A 22,970-nucleotide genomic window follows, 5' to 3' on the forward strand; every position below is an offset into this window, starting at 1 on the left:
CAATTACAACAAGCTTTGATACCAACGTAAAAGAGAACTATTGTGTGCTTTCTATTGGCGCATTCTCTTAAATTAATAGATTATGATGATGCAATTTGTTATCATACACTATTGTAAGGGTAAAGAAATTACATATCATATACATAACTATACAAAAGAATTTGATTTACATGTTGTTAATAAAATTTTCATACCAAATGTCTGGATGGAAATTTCCAACTATGATCACAAATTTATACAAAAAATAAATATTTTTAAAATTTTTAGTTTTCAACAATTTCTTTAAAAACTAAAAAACAATATTGTTTGAATTAAATATTTTTTCATATAATCCATTATCTCCAAATGGATTTGAAAAATACAATACTTTTTAATATAGATGTAAACAAATATGTTACAAAGTTTTAAAAGTCATTATACTACTAATTTTTATTTTTAAATACAAATATATGGTACAAATTATTTCTTGCATTTTTAATATCATGTCTACATATGAATTATGTAGCTATATAAATATAAATAAATAAATATATGATTTTAAAGACTGCATAAATTAATCAAAAAATTATTAATACTCTTGAAATATGAATGTTTGATTTTGGTAAAATAGTATAATTTTTTGGTATACTAAAAATCTTCAAAAGAATTATTGTTTAATAGATTCAAAAATGGTGAAAAAATGACAAAATGTATCAAGAAGGTGTTCAAGGTCTATGTCAAAGAAGACATTAATTTTGGAAAAAATGGAAAATTGTAATTTAGAGGTACAAGAGCAAATCAAAGATCTGGAGAAAATTAAAACTTTACTTTCAAAGCAACGATAAAAAAGAAAATACAAATAAAATTGTCAAGTATGAAGAGGAGTTGATAATGTATAAGCATTTAGTAGCTTATCAAAACAACAGAATTAATCATCTTGAAATTAAAGGTCAAGATAAATAAAAGAACTCTCTAAAATTATATAAATCAATCAATTCAAACAATGTAATAAATCTATATTATAAACTATACATTAAAGTCCTTGACAATAATTTCAAAACTATTATGGCTTGTAATTTCATTAGAAAATTTGAATTTTGTTTCAATTTGTTTATAATTATTTAAATTTTTACAAAATATAAATTTCAAAATCAAATATATAATGTACGATTTTGAAAATTTAATTTTGGGAAAATATCAATAATATGTTTCTCTTTAATTTAAAAAAGGAAATTTCTAAAAGTACGTGTGATATTTTTTTGGCAAAAAATAATATAATTTGAAAATGATATACAAGATGAACATTTCAAATTATAAATGATATGTAATCAAGTATATAACAAATTTTTTTGGAAATTAAATGTACATTGTTGCTCAATTCTTAATTTAATGCTTTTGGAAATAAATTTTAGATAATCAAATCATTTTTTTTAAAACGTGGCTTGCCACGGGTTTTACACTAGTATAGTATTGAGAAGATGCACAAAGAGGTTTGATCAAGTGAGAGAAGAGAAGAATGTGGGAGGCATGGGAGAGAAGATGATGGAAGAGGAATAGGGTATTGGGAAAATGGGTATGCTATGATATAGTGGATGAGAGAAGTGAGGCACCAGGTCCTGCGAGCCCTCTCCCTCCCTCCCGCAGCCTCTACCCCCCTAGCTCACCCCCGCCTCAGCCGCCCTCACCCCCTTGCCTCTCCGCCCTCACCCCCTTGCCCTCTTCCTCACCCTCGCCTCGCCCGCCCGCACCCCTTGCCTCTTCGCCCTCACCCCCTCGCCCCTCTGCCTCACCCCGTCCCCTCGCTTCGCCCTCACCCGCCCTCACCTGCCCTCACCCCCTCGCCTCTCTGCCCTCACCCCCTCGCCCCTCCGCCTTACCCCGTCCCCTCGCTACGCCTCACCCCCCCTCACCTCTCTGCCTCACCCCGCCCCCTCGCTTCGCCCTCCCCCACCCCCTCGCTTAGCCCGCCCCCCGCCCCCTCACTTCGCTCTCCCCCGCCCCCCGCCGCTTCACCCCGCCCCCTCGCTACGCCTGCCCCCCGCCCCTCCCGCCCTTCCGCCCCACCCCTTCGCCCCTCCTGCCCTTTCGCCCCGCCTCCTCCTGCACCTCCCGCCCCGCCCCGCCCCACCCCAGCCGTCCCCTGCCCTCGCCTCTTCACCCCACCCGCCCTCCATCCTTAGCCCCCACCCCCGCCACCTCCGCCTCCCGGCCTCCCGCCCTCGTTTCCACCGCCCTCTGCCCTCCAACCTTCCCACCCTCCGCCTCTGCCCTCGCCTACGCCTTCGCTTCCCCCACCCGACTCACGTCGCCCCATTTCACCTCACCCGTCTTCATCACACCCAGGCTCCACCCCCCGCATCTATCCCCCCCTTTTTGGTGGGTGGCAGCCTCTTCTTCATCAGAGGTCTCGTAGTTTGTCTTGGCGGTATGGCGGCTCCCTGCCCGGAACCGGAGGCCCAGTCGGACCCTCCCTCTCCAGATGCCTACCGCGTTATCTTGACAGAGCAACAATCGTCTCGGGTTCAGGAGGTTGCCAATGACTTTGCCCTTACCTCTGTCTATGGCAGAGTCATTGGACATTCCCCCTCCAGATTAGCCATCAGGGACTCTGGCTCCAGTCCACTCTCATGCTAGAGGACGGCCACATTGAGGAGGTGGCCCTTATGGGAAGGGGCATCTTCTGGCTCAAACTCTCCAATGCGAAAGCTGCGAGCAACCTGATTGCTGGTTCCCCCACTTCTGTGGATGGAAAGATCATTATGATAGTCCCTTGGTACCGTGGATTCAGTGCAGCAGATTTTGATGCTCGGTTCCGCATACCTCGCCATCCAGTGACGCTAGTTTTTCCAGGCCTTGCTGCTGAGCTGCGGCCGATTGTCAGGGACTTGGGCTCCCACTTTGGCTGGGTTATGCATGACACTTTCACCGACGCGGTGACTACGGCAGGAGCCCCCCGAGTCCGTGTGGCTATGGCGGACCCTGCGACTCTCCCTGCAGTGATCGAGATCATGACAGATGCCGGCAGCATTACCCAGAGCATGGTAGTCACAGGAGAGCCAGGCTAGTGCCTGAGGTGTCACAGCTTTGGGCACCTGGCTGCTATTTATCCACAATTCTCCAATTCCTCTCAGCCCCCCCTGCCCCCTCCCCCTCCACCCCCTCCCCCCCCTCCAGGCAGCCACGTCAGGAGGAGCAGAGGCAGCCGGAGTTCGGTCCAGAGTTAGCTGGCGGTTGGACTGAGGTCAGAAGGAAAAGAGGAAAGAATAAGAAGATTTCCGAAAAAGGCAAGGAGGCAGAGGTTACCCAACCTGCAGCAGCACCTCAGAGACCTGACAGGCAGCTGCCCCAGGGTCCTGGGAGAGCTTCTTCTTCGACGGTAGACCGCCCTCCACAGCCTCAGGTCCCCCTCTCTTCTGCTCCCCAACCCCCTTCCACTCAGTCCCAGCCCCTTCCCCAGTCACACCCCCCTCTTCCCGACCTGCAGCTTCAGCCCCCGCCTCTTCCTCTTCAGTCTCCTCCTCTTCCTTCTCAGCCCCAGTCCCAGGTGCAGCCCCATCCCCCCCCCCCCTCTCTCAGCTCTCCTGCAGTGTCAGCTGTACCAATGGTTCCTCAGCTGCGGGCAGCCCCCACTCCCCCTCCTCCACCCCCCCCACTAGTCGCCTCCGTGGAGTCTGAGTTGCCTACCCCCCAGCCACCTCCCCCTTCCCCTCCACAGGCAGGACACCCTGAATCTACACCACCACTGGAGCAGTCTTCCCTGTCCGCTAGCCCCTAAGTTGCAGACTCTGGTGGGCCTCAGCTTCAGGAGAGAGAGCTTCCTCGCGACTTTTACAGATCTGGCCCCTGGGACTACTTGGATGTGGCCGAACTTGGGACCTTCCCTGCTTGTCTCGACATCAGTATCTTCCTGCTCCGCAAAGGGGTGGATGGGAAGATCGCAGCCTTGGCCCCGAGGGATGGCCCTAGCTTTGCTTTCACATTCCTCAGCGACGGCACCGAGACTTGGATAGACGACTCGGTCTGGGAGGCTCCCAGAGAGCAGACGCACGCTCAAGTTTGCTCCTGGATAGGCCCGTCCGGTGGACAGCTTCTCGAGACTCAGTGGTCTGAGGGTGACGTGTGCCTGCGGTGGCGTTGCGCCGCCAAATGCTTCAGATTGATTGTGATCCTCAGGCCCCCTCTGTCGTGGCCCCTCCCCCAGGATGTCAGAGCCTGGACCCCTCAGAAACTCCGAGCCTTCTACGGGATGACTACTTCAGAGATCTCAAGTTGGCTCGAGAAAGCATTTGTTCATGGCATCAAAGGCCTCATGCCTTTGCTAAAGGTGTTGAAGAATGGGCAGGACGACCCCGCCTCCCCCTCCAAATCTTCTCATAAGCGTCAGCGCCTCCACTCCGAAATGTCAGCTTCTTCATCGACATCTGCCGTGAGCAGACAATTGTTCGCAGCTTTTGAGCTTGAAGCTAATTGAAAATGATATTAAATTCATTCAAGTGCAAAGCTATGGATACTCCCTCCTTCATGTGCAGCTCAAACAGTCTCTTCATGAGATAGACTTTGTTTGAGGCAGTCTCTTTCTCATATGTAGCACACAGCTTTTTCCATAAAGCTTCCATAGTCTTTTCGGTGACTACTATGAAATAAACTGTCTCCCCAAGATGAAGTCTAATGGTAGACTTTGCCAATGCATCCAACTCAGTCCATTCATCTGTGGACATAGGTGTAGGCTTAGCTGCAATCCCTTGCAAGAGTTTTATTTGCTTCTTTTAAATAAGCACATCCCTTATCCGTTCTTTCCTCAAAGAAAAGTTTGTCCCATCAAACTTTTTAATGCTGAAAAACTCCTTTTCAGACATGGAAGAGGATGCCATGATGCAAATAAAGCAAAATCCCAAATGCTAGTGTCTGCAAGAGAGAATCACACCAAATACCAGGTGCACCCAAATATGTATGCCACAATAGAGTGAAATATCACCAAAACTCAAAGCTCAAAGCATCAAAAGATACAACTAACTCATGTGCATGTACTATGCATCCATATGAGCAAACCTGGCCCAAAAGAAAATGCCAACTGCAATGGCAATCCAAAATGCCAATAAGTGCCAAATGGCTCAAGCATAAACACCATCCATGGGCATATGCATCAACAATATCTCATCCAAGAGAGCATAACACTATCAATGCATCACCTGCAATGTGTTAAATGGCTATCCCTCAGCATAAAATAGCATCCGTGTGCAAAGCGTCCATAAAAAATAGCATCCCACAAGGTAATCTGGGCCTATCAGCACATCCAATAAGGAGCGCAATGCATCCAAATGGCCTATAAATCATCCACTGCAACCCAATGCACACCATGAATGAGCACACACTGCAACTAGAGTGATCTGCATAAGGTATGCTCAAGAAATCATGGTCCCACGACAATGACCGCTATTGAAAATAGAACCTGAGATGCCTCAAAACATGGGCACCATTGCATAATTGAACTCAACAAGAAAATCTGCAAATATCTCTCTTCTGCTAGAACTCAAAAATCCCAAATCCCAACCGACGAGTGAGAAATGGGAGTCAACACTTATCCACTGCCATGTGGCATAAATCTAAGGTTTCAAAACCTTAGAATGAAAAATGCATAACAGAGAGATGAAATCAAATACAAAGATATACATGGATGCAAAGAATAAACATGGAGTAACATCAGTGTTTCCAATCATCATTGTTTGAAGATGAGACTACCATCAAGCGTCGCATAAGGTATGTTTGGTTCAATCTAATATCTTGTAAGATACAAGTTTATTTTATTTTTAATTTTTTCCCTGAAGGAGGGTACACAAAATTTAAGTATATTTATATTTATGCAAGCGGAATGCAAAGGATGACACTCTCATTAGGTTTTGTGGAATAGCAGGAGACCACCATCAATGCTTTTCAAATGATGCTATCATTGTGTGAGAGGGAGCACAAGTTTATGAGACAATAGTGGGTGCCCTTCAGAACCATGTGGTGGGAAATTATGCTAAGCTTTTAATAGTGAACCCTCTTCATGAGAGTCTTCTGTGACTAGCTTTAGTTGTGCAATGCATATGTTACTACTTTGATAGTGTTTTCATTAGAAACTAATGGAATCTAGTTAAGAGTTTATGGAATGTAAAGCTAAAGGATAAAATAGGTGAAGTAGACACCGCAAACTCATGCTTGAAGACTACCTTGGAAAGTGTGACAAGAAATTCTTTATCAATTGGTGGGTGGAAGTTGAGAGGGAGAATGGTAGGAGGACATGTATATGGCTTACATGATCAAGACTTCGTCCATGTTGGGGAGAAGCTTGTAAGTCCATTGGATAGTCTTACTCCCTTACAATTGGGCATGTTTGTATTACACTCAATCATGTTGTAATGGTCTATAATTCATTTTCCATCGATAAGCACAGGTTATGAGATGGTAATATACAACAAAATGATTGTCAAAACTGGGGAGCTGCTCAAAGGATTGCAAGCAGACAAGTGCAAAAATGTATGAAATAATGACAAAAGAAAGGAGGAGTATGCAGGGAACCATGGCATATTTGCAAATTGTGGCTGATTACACTATATTCTTATCACCATATTTAAACATGAAGGACCGTGTGGTGCTTGCAGCCAAGGTAGTTTTCTTCTTCAAGCTTTGGTGGTTGTGGATATATCACCATCCAACATACAACTTGAAGAGAAAGTTTATTAGTAAAGAGGCCTACACAGAAATTCAGCTTTTGTGCCACTTTGTTGTACTTCTCATAAAGTTATTTTGTGACTTATATTTAAATCTCAAGTGTGTTTTGCATCTCACTGGATCAAATGCAGTTGAAAACTATTTCAATCAAATAGGAGGCATGGTCAGACAAGAAAGAGCATTTGACTTTAGAGATCTTTTACATAGTGTAAGTAGTTTGAATAAGATTGCTATGCATGAATGTAGCTCAAACGGGCTAACTTTTTCAAAGGCTCATAAGAAACAAGAACATAATGGGAAAGATTTGAATAATCAGGATGGAGTTCTAGAAGTAGATTTAGGAAACTACGAAAGTGTGTCATCTCATGAAAAACTAATAAATGCATTGAAAGAGGGTTTGCAGCAAGAACAAATGTTATGTGAGTGAGTCATTGGGGTTGAAACCTAGCATAGCAGAGGGCTTGAAAATTGTGGTTGCAACCTTGGATGGATATAGAAACTATGGGGTCAAAGTCAGATGCTGAAATGGGGTAGGCAGATGAGTACGATAACTTTGCGCAGCCACATGATGATGACCATCCTCTACCTGAGGATATCGATGGAGATGATGAGATCATTTCCCTTAGCCTAGCTATAGAAGTTGATGGACACTTCATCTTCAAGTCTACATTGGTTAGCCAATTGAATGGAAATTCAACATTGTCAAAGGATAGATTGATTAAAGGCAAGGAGTTTATTTTGTCCATGGCCATCAAGCAATTGCAAAACTTTTTAGCATAGGTTGCAATTGAGCAATTTATTTGCATGATGACACACAAGGAAAAGGAATAAGCATTCTTTATCGCTCTTTGGCCTTGCTTTTGGACTGCCTTGGCCAACCGTGATTGCTCCCAAGGTTTATGGGCTTTGCATTCGAAGGCTACACAAATTAAGATCAAGAGGAAGCTGTAAAAGCTCCCAACCAGGTGGACTTTGTGATAGGCATGTCATCTGTATCTATCCATTCTGCTACATCCTGACTATATCTATCTTCTGCATCCTGATTGTACTCGCTTTGAGGTGGCCAACTAATAAGAGTCTCTGATCCTCTGGAAGCTTCCTAAAAGCCTTCTAGGAACCTCCTATGGAAGCAGGTCCCCTCTTCCATCTAGACCACTGCATATAATGTGATACTCTTAGTGATCTGCCATGCTCATCCAATATTATGCAGCCCATGTGGAAGGATTCTAAGCTACGCATGAGATCATACCTTGAGAGATATAGTTTTTGCAACCACTCGATGCTGCAAGGTTAGAGACACTCTGCTCACTTGAATGCCGTCAAACTAGTTGCATCTGCTCTGATCAAACACTATAGATAGCGAGGGTTGATCAAACACGAGTGTAACATGGGCTTATATAGTCATGGTTGCATGGCGATTCATTAACATGCCCTCTCGACATATTATATAACGTTTCCATGTCTTCTCACCTCCCCATTTACCCAAGTACTTCACTAGCTTGACTTAAAGTCTGGGCTTCAAGAACCCACCTTTTACTATACTATTGAAGTATCCACCTTTACATTTTCGTGCCCGTCTTTTTTAATAACATGCACGGAATGCTTATGAAAGACTATCAATTTTACTAATCCCATTTCCAATGATTGAGGATGCCAATACTTACCAAAATTATCAAGGATTGTGGTGGATGGGTGGGTGTGTGTTTGGGGGTGGACGGGAGGGGGGGGGTCCTACTTGTGTTAGCTGTGTGTAGTGTATCGCTCGAGTCTATGTGTTGCTTACAATGTGTGTTGTGTGTGGCTTTTGTCGATTTTGGCTTTGTGTTGAGTTGCATGTGCTACATCTTTTGCTTGTCTATGTGTGTGCGTGTGTGCAGTGTTTGAGTCGTACAAGAGTGTCGCATTTGCTATGCAAGCTATTGTGTGTTCCTTGTGTGTTGTTTACTTATTTGAGCATTTTGATAGTATTGTTTGTGGGGTATGTCATGTGGCTTTGTTTGTGATTGAGTAATTTGCTTTAACATATCCTTAAAGACATGCCCAACTACACAAATCTCAATCCCTTCCCTTACTACACCACAAAGTTGATGCCCCTAAGATGTTCTCAATCAAGTAAAGTATTCAGCCTCCTCTTTCAAATAGATTGACAGGTAGAAACTATCAATGTAACTATGGGGACAAGCCTTGCAATCATAATGAACGAAAGTTGATTCGAACTAACTAGAAAGGGTGGTGAGTCGAATAGCCTGAGGCCTTCCCGCTATGATTTTGGCAAACCTTTATCTTCCTTCCGTTCGAAAACGGAAGGAATCTATTCGAGGTACGAAGATCAATAGGAAGATTGCATTCAAAACTCCCAAGATGCCAAAAATTAGGTTTGTATCTAGTTCAGCATTTTGTAGGATTTAGGGAGATGCCATACCCCCTTCATTTGATTAGAACTACTTCAAGACATTTTAAGTGGTCTTTCTTGGTGGAGTGGATGCACAAATCATCCAAGAATACCTGTAGGAACTTATTCAGCAACAATGACTTAAAGACGGTGAACATGACTCTCTAAAATGTGGCAGAGGCATTACAGAGGCCAAAGGGCATGAGTCTATAAGCAAAGATTCCCCATTCTGTAGCAAATGCTATTTTGGATTTATCGTCAGGAGCAATTTGCACTTGGTTATAGACACTTGCCTTAAGAAGCCAAGTCACCGAGGATGCCATGAAATACACAATCATTGGAGGCCAATTATAGGCATACAGTATTGAGGCGCTTAGGAAACCACCAATGATGGAGGGAGATCTCCATCAAGCTCGAAGTCACTATTCTCTATCTAAAGTCCCTTCTCTCGCGATTCTCTACTCTCTCTCCTCACACACAAACTCTCAGAAAGTCACACAAGCAATAATAAAATTCAAAAAGCAATATCCTTCTCACCATAGCTCCAAACGAGGAGACTACAGAACTAGAATGGTGGGGAGAATGCTAAAGTGAACAACAAGAAATAGAGAGAACTAAGCCTCATAGAAGGCACAAATATGACGCTCTAATATCATAACAAAGTAGGAGTTGAAAGGAGTGTAGAAACACAACATATATTAACATGCGCATGGATAAGGGGAGAGTGGAGGAGAGAGCTCATTCCTAGAATAGCTAATTGTACCCTATAATATTATTGGCTTGCCACGTGGATCATGGAAGCCTTATTGACACCAGGCTAGGTTGCAGAAGCGAAATTCACTATTTATTAACTTATTTCCTAAATTCCACGCGCCTTACTCTGGCTGGGCATGCCTCTTGAATGTATTCAACTTGTTCTCATATGCATATTCATAGATGATGTGATATTGCTTGTCAACCTAAGGCTGCTCCATTTGTAATTTGTCTTTAACGCACGAACTTGGCCTTATGTAGGACCAATTCTAGGCAGATAGCTCCTATTCTCTATGAAAATTGTTTACACAATAAATTTGACCCCTATACACCCTTGAAGTCAACCCAAGACCTGCCCTAAAAGTAGTAGTAATCCATGTCTTGCACATTCAATTCACATGATACACTCCAGTTGGCACCACCTTTCACCTTCATAGCAACAAACTCTTCGAGCTTATCAAAGGCACCCTCCAGGTAACCATAAACTAGCTCGTGCACCTCTACCAATATGGCTTCTTTGTAAAAGGCATAGAAGATTTCTATGGTTGTGCTTGTCTCCAATAATCCTTGACTCTGCAATAAGGAAAGGTCAGAGCTCATCAAATTGACTATTCTCATTGCAGTCAAGGAGTACACTCCTAGGATTCTAGTGCTGATTCGCCCACTTCATACATGGATCCTCTTTAATCTACAATTTTCAAGCCTCAGCCATAAAGGATTTCAGTTCAAGGCAAGTTAGAACAGCAATATGATTGGAGAATTATGACTCTTTATTTCAAATCTCAGCAATCGGAAGACCTTCAAATCAAGCCATATTCTGCCGTTTGGATATTCCTTTTTTATTCATCTTCTTACCTTGGAGAGTCCTTGGAGAGTCTCAAGTCTCAGTCTCAATCTCCAAACTTTGATATACCTCTTCTTAACGCTCTAATACCCCTACGTCATTCAAATATCCTCACTCCTCTTTACTCATTCTCAGCCCTTCTCACTCAACGAACTTAATTTCCCATTGTATTTGATCATCTCAAATTGTTTCTATTTCTAGGCACGCAGGCCCAAACAATTTTCCGACAAGGAATTCAATCACAAATTTTTCAGTATTACTTATGAAGAAGAGAAACAACATGGCTACAATATATCAGGACTCAAGAAAGATCCCCTCAACAGCAGTTGGAAAAGGCAATACCATAAACGAAGGAGATAGCCTCCACAAAGGAAAAGGTAGTACTAGGCATTAATACAGCACTGGCACACTTGCATCTGCAGACAAGAGCTGCCCTAAGGGCACTAGGGAATATACCTCTAATCAACGGTAAAAGGACACCTCAAGCCACAACAAAGCTCTGACAGCAAATGCCACTAACAGAAAGGAGGTAACCCCAAGCTTGAGAGCCAGAATTGTAAGAAAGGCCAATACAGAAAACATAGAGTCTCCAATCAAGGTACAATGAAATCTTCCAAAAGCAAAAACTGATCCTAAACAGAAGAACAAAGAGAACAAATGCCTAGACTCTAGAGGCCAGCACTAGTAGCACAGAACCCTACAACAACAGTAGAACGTGACCAATGTCTTCAAACACCCGGGTTCTGACAACACCACCCGCAGACAATAGTAGAACAGAATAAAAGCAAGCAAGTTCTCAAGGGCCCCTATTGCTCAAGGAGACGGAACTCATACGGCACCCTGGAAGCCTCTGAAGCTGTCCTCTATGATGATAGCAAATGCTACCACACAGGTCTATTTAAGAGAGCAAGGGTATTTTCAGCTGCCAAAGATGAACTCCTGAAGCCAGGAACTCAAACCACTACCAAGGTTACAACCGTAGCTGCCTGCCAGAATGATGTGGGCAAAAGATTACCCCAGCAGCACCATTGCAGAGAAATCATAAGCAGAAAGCTGGATCAGGAGCGTGAGAAGGAAAGACAGCCGCAGGCTTTTTAACAATTATGCTTTGCTGCTTCAGTATTCCTATTATAAATGCATGTCTCTACACTTGGGCAAAGTTACACTGTAACAGTCTCAGTCAACACACGGTAGGTATAAAAAGGAATTTTAAAACCATTGACTGAAAACTGCATCTCCATGGTAGCAGCTTTGTCCCCATTGCTAGTAATATGAAGAACGAGTAACAACTTGCACAACATGACGACAATTAAAGAAGTCAAACAACAAGAATGTAGAAAATTGTAATCTTCCCCTGCTCAGAAACAAATATGAACGTTTAAATCCAGCAGTGCGATATGTGAAAGCACCACGCAGATGTGGGTTGTGAATCTCCAGGATCTCTCAAATGGCAGGATGCTGTCACTGACAAATACAATGCAATTCTCTATCATACCACACAAACACAGAGCATCCCTCAAGGGGAAAAAAAGTCACCACGTTTTAGCTTCTCTGTTTAGAGAAGCTCCCTTCTCTATAAGCTTCAACATCTCCCTTTTGACGATGGCTCCACTGAATGAAAAGATCATGTGGAAGAACCAACACCTCATTAACCTCAGATCTCATTATGAGCAAGAATGTAAAGCATTGGCATTGTCAGGGTACCTATAAGCCCAAAATCTGCAGCGGTTTATCGTGCCACACAAGAAAACCTTGTGCTAACCACAACAAGCTTTCTTCTTCTCAACATTGGGTTGCCCATCTCCTGGAACAACAATTTTAGTACCGGATAAAGAAACTGTGCCCCCATTTCCCTGTTCAGCATTTGCAATCAAAGCCTTTTTGCTAACTATTCGATAAATTTCAGTCAACATAGAAGAAAAGGCAGTCTCCACATTAGTCGCCTCAAGTGCAGAAGTTTCCAAGAAAAATAAGCCTTCCTTTTCTGCAAACTCTTTTGCATCTTCCATGGGAACTGCCCTCAGGTTGCCTAGATCTGTCTTATTGCCAATAAGCATGATCACAATATTGTTGTCTGCATGCCCCCTGAGCTCCTCAAGCCAACGTGGCACATGTTCAAATGTTTGTCGCTTGGTAATATCATACACCAACATGGCCCCTACTGCACCTCTGTAGTAAGCACTGGTGACTGCCCTGTACCTGTTCATGGATGCCATAGTCATAAAAATTTGAAGAATCACATTATAGCTTCTAACTACTGTATTTGGATTAAAAAGTTAATTACAAACACACTTTTTGCATGCCATGATAAATGTTGAATATTTTAGTTCTCTCCCCTTTATCCTGTGATTCTTTCTCATGCAATGCACACAGATATCTGTATCCGTACAAGCAATCGTAATACTATCAAAGAGAGCCAAATTATCCCTTGCCTCAAAACTAAGTGGATTCCCACCTTAAGCAGACGCTTGGCACATATATATATAGGTAGAAACGGTATGCTTCCGAACTGACATCTCAAGATTTTAAAGAAGTGACAAAAAACAAGAATGAATATGTTCCTTATTTAATTACAAAAGAGTTACTGGAAAAGTGTCTCTGGAATAATTCAAGCTTTGTCGATCATAGTGATCTGTGCCCACGGATTTGTTTAGCCTTCAGAAAGCACACTGTCATATTGGACCATATCCAACCTTCTAGAAGCTTATTGAAAATGCATCCATGTATGCTTCTACAATGCTGAAATTCAGCAGATTAAACAGACAGACAAGCAGACACGACGAAACTCATCCTCTAAGAACAGAACAAACCATACAGTTTTTAACTTCATGACTCGCCTCTTTCACTCACAAATGTTTGCTACGCCCTAGACATGCAAATAGCTGGCTTGGTAGAGCATGCCAAACGTTCATCATCCTTGGATGGAAGGACACCCACTTCCAGTTGAGCCCGATGAGGAAAGTTTAACTTGGGTGGGATTGTCTTGTGGCCATATTAAGAGCAGACAGGATACAACCTTTACTGCGAGGGTAGGATGCCCCCAAGAGGGCTTTATACTTCCCCTTTGCTCTGCCCTTGCACCAATTCAGAATACTTTCCCTGCAAACCTCTATCAAAATCTAGCAGATCAGAGTGTTCCTCAGTGACCTCAAGGTCCCAATTCCCCCCTTCCAGGCCTCATAAGTTAGATGCTCGTGAGCTAGATCCCGCATGGTTTCTACAATTGTGACAGGCTATTAAGTCCGTATCTCTCCAACCACTCATTCTACCTCCTTGGTTGAGAGTTTACACCCTGCTTAGACAACACCACCAAGATCCAGCATCAGAACCACATCCCAGCCATAGACCCAAAGAACACTAACTCACCCTGAGCTCAAGTTTAGGCCAACCACGACACAACTGAGGGTGTCATGCCAAAGTCTAATTGAACAAGCTAACACTGAGTCCAAGCAGCAAAATAATCGATGGCCAAATGACGAGGGTCAAACCACGTATTTAGCCTCACTCCTCATGGCTATATATAAAGTGTTAGTACCTATCCTAAAAGTCCCTTTAGACGCTAGTTAATATGTCCTTAGCCTCGAGGATGATTCACCCTATATAGAGGTAGGTTGCCAACACTACTCCGCAGCTGAAGATGAACGCCGAGATCAAAAGATACTGATGCTTGTAACACAACTGAAACACATGTGCTTTACTTGACAGTAAGAGGACAATCCAGACCTGAAAAGAGTACTCAGATGTGTAGCCAAAAACAGAAAGATATAGATAGAATCTTAAGTACAAAAACTTTCCCTCCAATGTACCAACACCTCTGGAAGAAACCTCTGAGGTAAGTACCAAAACAGGCTCTGTTTTGCTGCAGCCTCTGTGCACCAGTCTGTCAGCCAACCATGTCTGTTCTTTTGCGGACTTGTTCTACTCCATAGCCGACTGTCCCTGTCTATAAATAGGCCTGTTTGCAGGTCCCTTTGCCTGTGCCTGGACCAGTGCTGCTCCTGCGCAGCCTGCTGCAATTCTGACCTGCTGCTGTCAGTCTTCCACTGGCTACTGCTGCGTACTATTCAAGCTCCTGTGTACCTGCTGTACCTGCTGTACCAGCCCAGGTACCTTCAGCCCCAGCCAAGAATCTTATGCATTTTTGTCCAGTCTGGGTCACTCTGAAGGCCTTGCCAGTGCCTCTCCCGCATATTTCCTGTATTGCAGCTTTGTTGGGGAGAGTGCTCCATCTTCCCAAGTGGGATTTCTTGGCTTCGAGCAGGGATATCCGAGTTTGCATACTGTGGGATATGGAACAACCCATACCTTCATGTTTAGACATTGATTTTGGTATGGTCCATCCTTTTCGCATTCTCTTACAGTTTTCTTTGATTCAATGCCCACTACACCTAGGTTAATACATAACCCAAGCAAGGTACAAGCTAACTATGGTAACTCCAGAATTCAGAACTAACATCCGAAGCAAATCGAGTAGGTGAGCCGTATGATGGGTGACTGCCTCCGGCAGTTCTGGGAGGACCATAACACTCCCTCCTTAAATGCAGATTTGTGTCCTCAGAAATCAAAGGTCAGAAATCACTTCTTGAGACTATTCACACTATCCCAAGAAGCATCATCTGTAATCCACGACAAACGCCAGCATCAATTTCCTGTGCTCACTCTGCTCTCTCAAACTCTCTCTCATCCCCTCACTCTGCAAACAGCTAGGGCCCAGGACAATCGTCGGGCTGGACCCCCCCAAAGGTACTTTATTACTTGAGAGAAAACTGAGTACAAGAGTTCAATGTGGAAGCTGTGTCCACAAATCCCAAACGTGAATGAATATACATGAGCTCTTAGGCTCTCTTTCTTGGCAACAAGCCACTTGTCAAATTCTACATTACTTCCTAATTACATGCCACTAAGGGCAACTCTCGAGTCTTCGAAACACTTGGTCACTCAAACCGCCTCCTAGATTCTTGTTAGACTCCATTGCGCTTAGGAAAATAACTCTTCCTAGCACCTGCAACAATTAATTAAAGCGCACCACCATGGCACCCATTAATTATTAGCGCTTTGCATGCAAATAACACACTGTGGACTAATTCTAGTCACGGTGGGCATCCCCACTGAACACATGTGCGCACATAACAAATATAAAAATATATATTTATTCTCTGGTTGATCGAAGCCAACGCCCTTGATCATAATTAAGGGGCTTTGACCAAGGGTCAAGGCGCCTTAATTATAGTCAAGTCTCTCCAACCGAAGTTGGCACATCTTGGTTAACCGTAGTTAACCCTCTTGGCGCATGCCAAGTCTCGTTGACCGAAGTCAACACTCTCTGACCATAGTCAGCTCTGTGCTTCTCTGGTCAACCGTAGTTAACCCTCTTGGTAATGATCCAAGTCTCCCCGATCGAAGTCACGTTTTCTTGACCAGAGTCAAGTATCTTTGACCATTAAAAGAACTCTTTGAGCATAATTAACACATAAAAACTCTTTAATTATGGTCAGATGAATGGTCAACTGTACTTTGACTTAGGATATTTACATTGTGGTGACATCCCCTCGGCTTCTATTCAATTGATCTCAACTGAAAAGCTTCCTTGTAAACATCCAAAAGCTGTGGATGATCGGACAACATGTCTTCATCCATCCACTTGGCATCTAATGCCGTATAATTCTTGAATTTTACAAGGTATCTGTAAAATTCTTTGCCTTGGGAACCTTTGCGTACGGTATGGTACACGATCTGCTCTGGCTGAAGAACCTCCTCTAGCTCATCCACTTCTGGTGGATCCTCTGATATTGGCTTTGTAGGTTCTGGCCCCTGGAATTTCTTTAGAAGACTAACATGGAATGCATTGTGAATCCTCCAACGCTCTGGCAATGCTAACCTGTATGCAACCTCATTTATTATTTTTGTAACCCTGAAAGGGCCATAATATCTTGAAGATAACTTTGCATACACTTTCTGTTTGCCTTTGAACTTACGGAGCCGAGCTTTCTCGAACTTTAAAAGTACCCAATCCCCTTTCTTGAGATTTAACTGTCTCCTATGCTTATCTGTAGCTCTTTTATGCTTCTCTTTAGACCTTTCAATTGCTGTCCGGACTTGGCTATAAGCTGTCTGGAGGTCTCTCACAAACTGATCAGCTGCAAATATTTCATCCTTGGTCCTCAGGATAGGTGGCAGAATCACCTTCCCATAACTTGTAGGATCGTTGAATGAAAAGAGAGTGCAAGGTACAAAGAGTCAAAGAGTCACAGCCGTCACGTCAATCTTGAGTAGTGTATAAAAACAAAGTACATAGTACTTGTACCTAGACCTAGGACTAAGTGTCCTAGGTATCACATAGGACTAAGTGTCCTATGTGGCATAAAAGGCACACAATAAACTAAGTGCCTATACCAATGCCTACAAGGCACATACCAGGGCCTATAGGGCATCACTAGAACTGGGAGAAGATGGCCTACAAACCCCCCTCCATGGTATGGGCTGAAGTATTCTAGAAACATCTCAGAATACCTGGTATTTTTTTATCATGGTGGTACATGTTCATCCAAAAGGATATACCCACCTATCAATGTACAAGGTATGTCAGATCATGTAATAAAGGGAACCAAGTGTAAAGCCTGGCGGAAGACCTCGAACTTGGGACGAGGAAGTGCCTTTGTAAATAGATCTGCTATGTTGTCCTCTGTGGGAAGAAAGGACAACTCTACGTCTCCTGCTGACAACCGCTCCCAAACATAATGATAGTGAACTTCAATATGCTTGGTACGCACCTAAAACACTGGGTTACGCGCAATGGCCAAAGCACTCTGGCTGTCAGTGTAGACCATAGTGGAGGATGTCTGGCGAATACCAAGATCTGTAAGTAACTGTCGAAGCCAGACACACTCTACTGTAGCGGTGAAAGCTGCCCTGTACTCAGCCTCACATAGATGTGGCAACTGTTGGTTGCTTCTTGCTAAGCCAAGAGATACATGAATTACCAAGCAAAAAACAATTGCCGGTATGTGACACTCTGGTGTTGGAACATCCTGCCTAGTCACTATCCGTGTAAGCATGCATGGTAAGTGAGCCCTAATCACCATAGAAGAGGGCTAAATTCTGAGTGCCTTTGAGATGCCCAGTTCACTGCCTGCCAATGCTGTGAACTCGGCATGTGCATGAATCTACTGAGCTGAGATACTGCAAACTGTAAGTCAGGTCTGGTGTGACATAAATAAATAAGGCATCCAACAGCCTGCTGATAAAGAGTGATATCACATGGTGGGCTCCCATCATGAGCTGAGAATTTGAAGCCAGGGTCCACTGGAGTAGAGATTGGCTTGCAATCCTCGAACTGAAAATGATCAAGGAGCTGTCCAATATACTTGGACTGTGACAACATGATGGTATGCGCGGATTTAGGCTTGCCCATAGGCTTGGAAGCCTTGCCTCTTCCTGTCTGCTGTGAAGCAAATGCATGATCAAGAATAATGGTTTGTCTATTAGCTCAACTTTGCTCTTTTACCACTGTAGGATCGTTGAATGAAAAGAGAGTGCAAGGTACAAAGAGTCAAAGAGTCACAGCCGTCACGTCAATCTTCAGTAGTGCGTAAAAACAAAGTACATAGTACTTGTACCTAGACCTAGGACTAAGTGTCCTAGGTGTCACATAGGACTAAGTGTCCTATGTGGCATAAAAGGCACACAATAAACTAAGTGCCTATACCAATGCCTACAAGGCACATACCAAGGCCTATAGGGCATCACTAGAACTGGGAGAAGATGGCCTACATAAATGACCTCAAAGGGGGCTTTCCCTATAGAGCTATGTACTTTATTATTGTAAGCAAACTCTACCAATGGTAGGTACTTTTCCCAGTCTGAACCTTGGTCACCCACGTAGCATTTCAGCATATCGGATATCCAATGCTGTAGAATTTGCTACTTCACTTTGACCATCTGTCTGGGGATGGAAAGAAGAAAAAAAAATTCAGATTCGTCCCCATATTATCAAATAAAGCTCTCCAGAATAGACTGGTCATTCTGGGATCTCGATCACTGACAATGGACTTAGGCATACTATGATGCTTAAAGATCTGTGCCATGAAAAGCTTAGCCATATGATCTACCTTTATGGTTTTGCGAACTGGAATGAAATGAGCTTGCTTGTTGAAACTATCAATGATAGTCCAAATCCCATCATTCCCTGACTTTGATCTTGGCAAATCAAAAATGAAGTTCATTGTAATACTTTCCCACGGTGCCTGAGGCACGGGAAGAGGCATAAGTAGGCCAGGTGCCTTCCGTCTATCATACTTCACTTTCTGACACGTAAGGCATTCAGTAACAAACTGATGTATATATTTCCGCATCCCTCGCCAAAAGAAATACCTCTCTAGTGCTAGAGTTGTTGCTGTAATTCCTCTATGTCCAGCATAGGGAGGTGCATGGCATTCCTCCAAAATCTTTTTCCTCATCTCCTAGATGATGCATAGGCAGTCATCTTTTATTAGATACCCATCTTTCAAGGAATAGTGACTGGTGGACTGCCCCTCTTGCATTTGCTGTAAAATCTCGCCAAAATCTGCATCATTAGCATATTGCTCCGTCATGCCTTCCAAGTCCTGATGATAAGCAATAGTCACATTGTTGACCTAGGGTCGTCGGGACAAGGCATCTGCCACTCTGTTCCGAATTCTTGGGGTATGGACAATCTGAAAATGATACATTGACAGCATATTTGCCCATTTCATGTGCTTCTCAGAAAGTTTTGTTTGAGTTAGAAAATATCTTAGACTTTGGTGATCTGTTTTAACAATAAAATCTGCACCCAAAAGATAGTGCTTCCATGTTCCATGTGTTCACAGCATGAACTACAGCCAACAAATCTTTTTCATAGATTCCCAGATATCTTTTAGCATCACGCAATCTTCGGCTCTCGTATGCTACTACATGTCCATTCTGATGTAATGCAGCCCCAACACACTCTCCACAAGCATCACAATCAACATCAAAAGATTGATAAAGATCCGGGACTACAAGAATAGGCTCTGTAGTCAACTTCTCCTTGAGTGTATTGAATGCTTTCTTTTGTGATATTTCCCATGTGAAGGCTGCATTTTTCTTAGTAAGGTCATGTAATGGAGCTGCGATATCAGCAAAATGCCTGATGAATCTCCTATAGTAGGAGCAAAGTCCCAAAAAACTACGGACTTCATGCACAGTTTTCAACTCAGGCCATTCTTGGATGGCTCGGATCTTTGCAGGATCCATCTGTATCCCATTCTTGGATATTATATGCCCTAGATAATGGATCTCTTCCAAAAAGAATTCACTTTTCTTGCTATTAGCAAAAAGCTAATGATTTCAAAGTTCTTGAAATACCAAAGCAAGATGTTCCCTCTGCTCTTCTTCTGTCTTTGAAAAGACTAAGATATCATCAAAAAAAGTACCCGTGAAATGCATGTACTTTTGGAAGACGCGATCCATCATTCTATTGAATGTAGCTGGAGCATTTGTCAACCCAAAAGACATCACTAAGTATTCATAAAACCTGAATGTAGTGCGAAAAGCTATCTTATGCACATCTTACGATTGTATCCTGACTTGATGATAGCCACTCTTCAAGTCTATCCTGCTGAAAATAGTTGCTCCTCTGAGCTGGTCGAGCACATCATCTATGCGTGGTATCGGAAATCTATTTTTTATGGTCATCTTATTCAATGCACGATAATCAATGCACATTCGAAAAGAATCATCTTTCTTATGTACTAGAAGTACCGGTGAGCAAAAAAGGAGACGAGCTGGGCTGAATCAACCCTTTGGATAGTAAGTCCTTCACCTGAGCCATAATCTCTTCTCTCTGAGTCGCACTGACTCTATAAGGTGGTCTATTTGGTGGCTCACTACCAGGCATTAACTCTATCTGATGATCCTCTGGTGGCAAAGCATCGGAAAAGCAATCTTTAAAGTTTACAAGAAACTGAAATTTATCTTTGTCTACATCATTCATTTCAGCATGCATATCATTCTCTTTTTCTTTTACAAAAACCATGTACGTGGAAATTGCAGACTTTATTGCTTTACCACATGTAACATCAGATACAATGGGGATAGTCTCCCCTTTATTCCTGGCAACTAAATGCTGGTTTTTCCCCCTATGGATAAAACTCAGCACCCTCTCAGGGTATTCTATTGTTACTTCCTTTTGATGGAACCACGGTGTACCAAGTACAACATCATGCTGCTTGAGAGGAGAAATTAAGAAGTCCTCCTGATCTACATAGCTCTGCAAATGGACACGAAGCTTTCCAATCAAAGGAGTAACTTGCACTGGATTCCCTTGGAACATTTGATCAACATCAAGAGCTCTTCCTAGCTCTTCATTTTTTATCCCTAATCTCAGGGCTAAATCTTCATATATGAAATTGTCTGTAGACCCTGGATCAAATAGGATTAATGCTTGCTGATCTCTTATCTTTCCCCATGATAGCAAAAGCTCTTTTTCCTTTGGATCTGAGGTACTACCCCAAACATCTGGGACTGCTCCCACCATTGGCCTCGGTGGTACTTGTGGTTTTTCCTGCTCCTTAGATTCCGAAGGCTTCTCAGGGCACTGAGCAGCTATATGCCCCTCTTTCCCACATCTAAAGCATTTCCCATCTCTGCGAAATTCAGCTATCTGTTCAAGAGTGAATGGGGATTTGCCTTTGTGTGACTTTGAAAACTGAGTACCCCTCGGCTTCTGAGGCTGAAACCCTTTCTTTTCAACCTTGGGATACTCTTTCTTTTCTGATTTTGAAAAATCAGTTTTCTTTCTTTCAGCACCTCCTACATGCAAGGATAGTACTCTGGATGGATCTTGTAACGGCACAAGACTAGCTACTGAAGCTGAATGCATAAGGTCTTGAATGTTCTTTGCCCCCAAAGCATTCACTACTGCCTGAATTCTTGGACTGAGACTTGCTCTATACTTTCTCATTTGGGTTCCTTTGGAGATCTATTTGAAAGGTGCAACCTGCAAATAAGCATCCCAAAACTTTTGGTTGTACCATCCACTGTATCTCATGCATCCATATGCAAACTCTCCCAATCTTGAAGAACATGATCTCTAAACTGTTTAGGCATAAATTGCTGGTAGAAGGCTTTCTTGAAGTCCTTCAACCTCTTTGGGGCTGACCCATCTGTGGTCTGTGTACTCCACCATGCACTAGTTGTTGCTGTCAAGTTCAAACTGACCATTCTTAACTTGAAGGATTTTGAAAACTTTTCTGTACCGAATGCAGCATCAAACTGCCTAATGAAGTGCAATGCTTTGTCTGTATGACCTTGTCCATTATAGGTCATAAACTTGACAAATTTACCTCCCTCTTTGAGTTCCTTGGTCTCTCTAGAAGACTTATTCTTTTGAGACTTCTTGTGTTTCCTTCTTTTCCTGGATGGTTTATCCGATAAAGAAGAAGATATGGAAGTCAAGCTCGAGGTAGACGGTGAAGGACTGGGAGATCGGTGATGATGCCTCGATCTCTTCCTGCTATGAGACCATCCCCTATGAGATCTCTCTTACTCTGGCTGTACACGAGAGTGTGCCTCTGGCATTGGCACATCATAAGCTGCATTAGGCATATTTTCTGCATATTTTCTACTTGAAACAAATGCTGAGCTCTTGGATCCCTTCTGAGATTTTCCATCTCTTGCATACGAGTGCGTACCATCTGCTCAAATTCTTGCTGATTTTGCTGCACACTTCTCTATCCTGGATGTGCATCCCTATCTTGTGAATCCCACTGGTTAGGTGATTGGACATTTTTTTTTTTTAACAACTCGTCTGAGGTCTGCAAGTTTCTCACACACACTGTGTATGCAACTGATGCACGCAACCTTTGCTTTTCAAAGAGAAAAATTACCTCAACAAGAGGTGTCTTGCATTCACAATCTATGCCAATACCGGGCTGTCAACTCAAGGCATATACCCACAAAGTTGTCAAGGCATCAACAACTATATTACCCCTTTTCTGGCTGCTGCAAAAAGCACTGAGTATGCATCTGATTCCCTTTTCCTGAGCACAAAGGCATGCATCCCTTTGCTTGTGCAAATCCCTGATTTTTCTCTGATTTCTGCTTTTTCTGACAGTAAATACTCTCTCAGACAGGTGAAAACTGTTAGCAGAAACAGTCTCTGCAACTGTCTCTCTTTTTTTTTTTGACAGTAACTGGATGAAGTAACCGGCTGGTTACACTAACCAGATCAGTCCTGTTCTGATCTGGTTACATTGACAGACTAGTTAGTCTGTAACTTGGCCACTAACTTAA

General features: G+C 43.0%; 1 protein-coding gene across 1 annotated transcript in view; it reads right to left on the bottom strand.

Annotated features, from left to right (window-relative positions):
• Window positions 1–11,940: 11,940 nt before the first annotated feature.
• Window positions 11,941–22,970, bottom strand: part of LOC147880565 (ras-related protein Rab11D-like) — a 38,871-nt gene continuing 27,841 nt past the window's right edge. Inside the window, exon 2 of the mRNA XM_087370917.1 lies at window positions 11,941–12,878. Within this exon, the coding sequence (XP_087227043.1) occupies window positions 12,437–12,878 (442 nt within the window). The 3' untranslated portion in view covers window positions 11,941–12,436. The remainder of the gene's footprint in view (window positions 12,879–22,970) is intronic.

Source organism: Dipteris shenzhenensis, chromosome 32 (genome assembly GCF_047967505.1).
Source record: "Dipteris shenzhenensis isolate YYH24624 ecotype China chromosome 32, Dip_SZ_1.0, whole genome shotgun sequence".
Classification (NCBI taxonomy): Eukaryota; Viridiplantae; Streptophyta; class Polypodiopsida; order Gleicheniales; family Dipteridaceae; genus Dipteris; species Dipteris shenzhenensis.